The sequence below is a fragment of the Antrostomus carolinensis genome, unplaced genomic scaffold (genome assembly GCF_000700745.2).
Source record: "Antrostomus carolinensis isolate BGI_N321 unplaced genomic scaffold, ASM70074v2 scaffold6585, whole genome shotgun sequence".
NCBI lineage: Eukaryota > Metazoa > Chordata > Aves > Caprimulgiformes > Caprimulgidae > Antrostomus > Antrostomus carolinensis.
The window spans coordinates 37,066-42,624 of NW_010318333.1; the positions used below are offsets into that span (position 1 = coordinate 37,066).

The 5,559-nt window shown below is 55.5% G+C and overlaps 1 protein-coding gene across 1 annotated transcript in view; it reads right to left on the minus strand.

Moving 5' to 3' along the window:
• The window catches only part of LOC104525636 (plexin-A1-like), a gene marked incomplete at its 5' end in the record, with an annotated part of 67,771 nt that overhangs the window by 37,018 nt on the left and 25,194 nt on the right, over positions 1–5,559 (minus strand). The window contains 1 exon segment of the mRNA XM_010168847.1: positions 273–369. Within this exon segment, the coding sequence (XP_010167149.1) occupies positions 273–369 (97 nt within the window).

Sequence of the window (5,559 nt, forward strand, 5' to 3'; positions counted from 1 at the left end):
ATGCATGCCACCAGCTCCCAGAGGGACAAACCCCCATGGGCAGGAGGCACCAGCACGCTGGACTCAACACCAAGGCAGAGCTTTGGGTTCTCTCCCAGAGCTTTTTGGAGAAAAGCCTCTTATTTAGAAACCCATCTGATGGATGCAGCTGGAGCATCACTCCCTCCCCCAAGGCACTGGTGCGAACTGCAGTGGGGGCCGGGAAGAGGAGTGGGCTGGGGGCTGGCAGGGGACAGGGGTGCTTTCCCACCCTCATCCCATCCCTCACTCACCCTGGATGTTCTGGGGGTTGTCAATGACAAAGTTCCCATTCCAGACCACAGACAAGTTGACTGGCAGGGCACTGATGTCGTTCCCTTCGTAGAAATACTGCAGAAGGGGACAGAAGGAGGTAGAACCTGTTGATTAGTGGCGCAAAACACCCCAGTGAGGGGTATGGAGAGGCGTACGACCCCGTCACATGGATGTCTCCCAGAGGAGAGGGATGGGGATCTGGTTCAGAGTCACTGGCGAGGAACAAACAAGTCTAACAGCCACTGGTCAAAGCATGGGACACAGCACATACAAACCAGTAGGTTAGACTGGGAAAAAGTAGATAAATCAGCAAGAAAGAGGGTTTCTAAATAGACCCAAAACCCATGAACCCTGGGAGAGGAGAAAACAGACAGTGTCTCTGCAGCACATGCATACCTCTCCCTGACAGGCACACGAGCCCTCCCCCATGTCCTCCCCCCTCAAGGGATGCTGAGTCAGATGTTTGGGATCACGTTCGGGATCACACTCATCACTAGTGGAGCTCAGGGAGGACACACTGGGCACATGGCAGGAGCAGATTCAGTAGAGCTGGTGGGATGATGTCCCCAGTAGTACCCTCCACCCTATCACCCATAACACAATGACATAAAGCTGCAGCCACACAGCCACAGGCAAGACAGCTCCAGGGGACCCCAAACTCAGGCCCCAGCACCCACTGCTGTCCAGATACACCTCTGCTGCTCCTTCCAGCCCAGCCAGTGCCTCCTCCTCACCCAAACCCCTCTCCCCTGCTTTGACACCCAAGCCCCAGTCCCGGCAGCCCCATCAATATTCCCCGCACAGCCCCTGCACACAGGCAGAGAGGTTTAATCGATACGGAGGCAGGAAGGCAGTCGGAACCGTCCCTGACAGCTAATGACCTCCTTCGGCAAGAGATTCCCCGCTCCTCGCCCGAGAAAATGACAGGCGTGTCAGGAGAGATTAAATGAATGATTCATGGGTTGCTGGAGTTTGTTAGGGAGCGGCGGACGCGTCGGCAGCAGCTCACTTGGCCGCGGGCTGGCCGCAGCCCTGCCACCACCTCCAGACATCCCAAGCGTCACCTTTCACAGCCCCGGTGCAGTATCTGGAGGAGGTGGCCTCAGCATCTCCTCCAGCACTGCCCCAGCTGCTGCCCCACAGAGCACATTTGCCCCCTGCCAGCTCCAGGGACTGTGCCAGTGGGTCTGCTCTGCTCAACCTCCTCCACAGGAGACAGGGACATGGCCCACAAAGGAAGCCAGAGTGCTCAGATGGCTGTGGGAAGCAATAGATGCTTGGGTTCTTCTCGTCTCACCATCAAAGCTGGTCCCTTCCATGCTGAGTCTCTCCCAACCAGGCAGCTTCACCAGCCACAGCCCAGCATCAGACACGGCACCAAAATGGGGCAGAAGCCTGATGTGAGACATGGTTACAGCAACACATCCCTCCCTCAACTCTACAAGGTGCAAATGAGAGGCCAAGTCTGGTCCCTGGTTACACCTCCACAGCTTTTGGCTAGCAGTCCTATGCCCAGGGGCCACCCCACCTCACAGGGTGAAGGACCCCAAAACACAGACCTCCCTGGGGAGGAAGGCTGCTGCTGATCATCTGTATGCAGCAGCTTTAAGGCATAAGACATCCAACTGCAAACTCAACCCTTTCTTGAGCACTCAACAGCTCCACCACCATCTGTAGGAAGAGTCCCATCACCCCCCACCACACAGCCTCTCAGACATGGCACCTCTCACCATGGCTGAAGGTCCTCTGAGACATCTCCACCACACACCGTCCAGAACCAGAGCTTCTCAGCAACATTCCCATCACCAGGCCTGGGAAGATGGAGCCAGAACTAGACTCGCAGTCCAGATCTGTTCACCTTCCCTCATCCTACACCCACCCAAGGATATTGCCAACAGGACCATGATGAGGAGCCAGCCAGACCCACAGCAGTGAGCAGAGACCATCCCCTGGCAGCAGGAGGGAGCGTGTGCTGGAGAGGGCGGTGGCAGTGCGGAAGCAGAATTTAGCTGTGACGAGCCACGTGGCAGCGTAAGTGAAATTGGCATTTTCAATTTGTACTCTGACATGTCTCATTTGGGGCCCTGGCATCTCGGGAAGGCATCCAGCCTGCAGCTGTCCAAAACACTTATTTGCATCTCTCTGCCCCGGTTGCTTTTGGAAATTAGTTCTTCTGGGAGGTGGGTTGGAGGAAGAAGAATAGGGGGAGAAGGAGGGAGAGTATTAACTCCTCATGCGCCAGCCCTGAGCCAGCAACAGGGCAACTGCACGAGAGACAGTGTCCCTCTGGAAAAGGACACCGTGCTGAAGGTGCTGAATTTGCCACAGCGTGGGGCTGGAGCAGACAGTGGGGAGCAGCAGGACTGTGTGGAAAGAAGCAGTGGGCAGGAGCAGGAGTCGTTGTCCTGGATGGTGTTTGCAGCACAGGATCACCAAGGGAACATGGATATCAATGAAAAACGTGCCCTCAGCGTCTGCATGTCTGTCTGCAGCCTCTCATCTGCCCTGCAGAGATGGGCAGCAGGTCCTTGGCTTGGATGCTGTTACTGGTCCACGTAGGATGCTGGAGTCATGGCTCGGCTGTGTGCAGGCAGGAGCTGCGGCCGCAGGGGCTCAGGACTCAGCCTCCCGGGATGCTGAGATCCACCAGATCCCTCTCTAATTTACAAGGCACTTCTTATTTTGAAGGACATTTTCAAAAGGCCTCCTCGCAGCCACTCTTGCCATAGAGTGGGCAGGAAGGTGCCCTCTGCATCCACAGCCGGGGAGATGGCAGCACCCAGGCCACAGCAGATCAGCAAAACAGCAGCCACCTTGCAGCCCTGAAGGTCCCACAACCGGTGGGGATCAGGCAGGGGCAGTTGCTTACCAAACTGTCCATCCTGTGGGATCCAGATGAGAGCCCATGGACAGCCAGCAGGTCCCATCACACTGGCTCCTCCTGGCTTCTAGCTAACACGGGGCTAAACATCCATTAAACACTTAACTGTTATTAACTTGCCAGTTAATCAATCGCTGTGGCTGGCAGCGATCTGGGACCAGCCCTGGGAGGGGAGGGAAGGCCAGGGCGGGTGTGAGTGGGGAGATGCTCCTACTCAGGCAGCCTTACTAGGAGACCCCCCTTCCCTCCACAAAGACACCCAGGATCCCCCCGCTGTGCCAAAGGATGATGCAGTACAGTGGCAGCCGTGAGGACAATTTATGGGAAAGGGATGTTTGCTCAGGGAGCAAAAAACAACAGGCACAGCCCTGAGAGCAAACCAATGGCACCCAGAGGAGAGAAGCGTGCTCCAGCAGCATGGCCCACAGAAGGGGATGGGAGAAAAGATGTCATTGAGTGAGTCAGCAACAGAGATGTGAGCTTCTTGGCTCCTTACTGAACCCAGCCAGCCTTTCCATCCCTCTCTGGAAGAGCCTACAAGGCAAGTGTGGAAAGGCCGAAGGAGGATGTGTCAGGTCCACTGATCTGGATATGGCTATTCCCAGCCAGGTCTCCTTCTGCAAGGACATGGTTCAGGCAAGAGGACTCCTCACCAAGCCTTTCTCAAGGTTCTTCACCCAAAACTAACTTCAAGCATCTTCCGAAGTAACAGCCAACAACCTCGTGTGCTTCTCACAGCTCCAATTCTCACACCCACCCCAACCCCACGTGGAGGATGCCCACCTGCCCGGCACACTGCGAGGGCTGTGGGTGCCACCTCCCCTGAAGGTCTTGCATTCGATCCTGGCAAGCTGCTGCTCCTCTGCCCACTGGCAGTGATGGGCACCAAGAGCTGCCCAGCTCCCCTTGGGCTGAAGGATCCAGCACACAGAGAAGGTGCCTCCAGGGAGCCGCACTCCCAGGGGACAGAGCCGCAACCAGCGAGGGGGCACTCCAAATCTGGGGGCAGATTGCACTGAGATGCACTTTGAGATGCTTCTACAAGCAACATGCCAACTAGCCAAAGGCACTAGCCCTTCCCAGCCTGGACGAGGCAGGGTGGCCCCAGAGCCATCACACCCCTTGCTGTGAGACATCATCCTGCTCCAGCCACCACCCACACAACCCAGCAGGTGAAGGAAGGGAGGGACCCCGCTCCCCGAGGAAGGCAGTGAAGGGGCTGCTCCTCTGCCAGCAAACCCACACATCCAAATTTCCCTCACAACCCCCCTCCCTCTCCCATGCACCATCCCCCTGGGCTGCATTTCTGGAGGAGCGCTTAGGCTGCAGCTGTGTCCTATTTTTCTGTAGTTGATGACCTCAACTCCTTCCCCGCACTACGGGGACGGCAGTAATGTACATCGCGTCTCGCCAGGGCTCAACTGCAATTCATCATTATTTTATCTGCTGGAATTTAATTGGATCCTATCAAACTCTCCTGATACTCCCTTTTCACTTTAAACACTGCTGCAGGAAAGATAAATGTAGGCACTGCTAAGACGGAGAGCACGGCTTGGCTGGCAAGTGGTGCTGGGGTTGTGGGCTCCAATCCTGTTTCCCTCTCCATGGCTGGTTAATTAGAGATACGTATACTGGAGGTGTGCAGCACTCAGAACAGGGCACGTGTGGATGATTTATGTTCCTCTATAAATACACCCTAGGCCTGGTAAAATACCATCATCCACACAACAGCACAACTTGATAGTAACGCTTGGCCTCTGATTCTGGATCTCCTTTTGGTCTTTTCACACAAATCTCCTCCTTTCCTCCTCCATCACAAATAAGCTTCTTCACCTGGATTCCTCCTGCCCAAATCAGCAGGGTGTGAGAACCTAAGACCCTGGGAACACATCAGAGCAACACCCAGGCTCCACCGTGTACAAAAACACTCAGAAAGAGTAAATCTAGCAGGTTTTGCTGACCTTTCCCAGCAAACCTGGCAGGGGCTAGGCATCCTGGCCTCAGCATCAGCAGCTCTGGGTACCACTCATGCCAATCCCACCAGCCCAGCTTGCTCTGCATCCATATCATTTTGTCATAGGAACAAACTGCCCCGTGCAGCTCCTAGGCAAACATCCCAACTGAGCCTGGCCGGAGGGGAGAGACCTCCGGAGCCACAGCCATAATGGGTGGGCGAGGTGGGCTGCCTGTGCCCAGGGGATCGGCAAGGAAGGACCCAAAAGGGAGCCAGGGAGGTGACACAGCTGCTCCTCACCACACAGGACTTTGGTTAAAAGGAAACGGAAATAATTGAGGCGTGAGGCTTAATTTAAAGTGCTGAGATGACAAAGTCAAGTGCTCATGGAAAGGAGATCAAGGGTTCTTCCTATTTTTATATTTAAAGG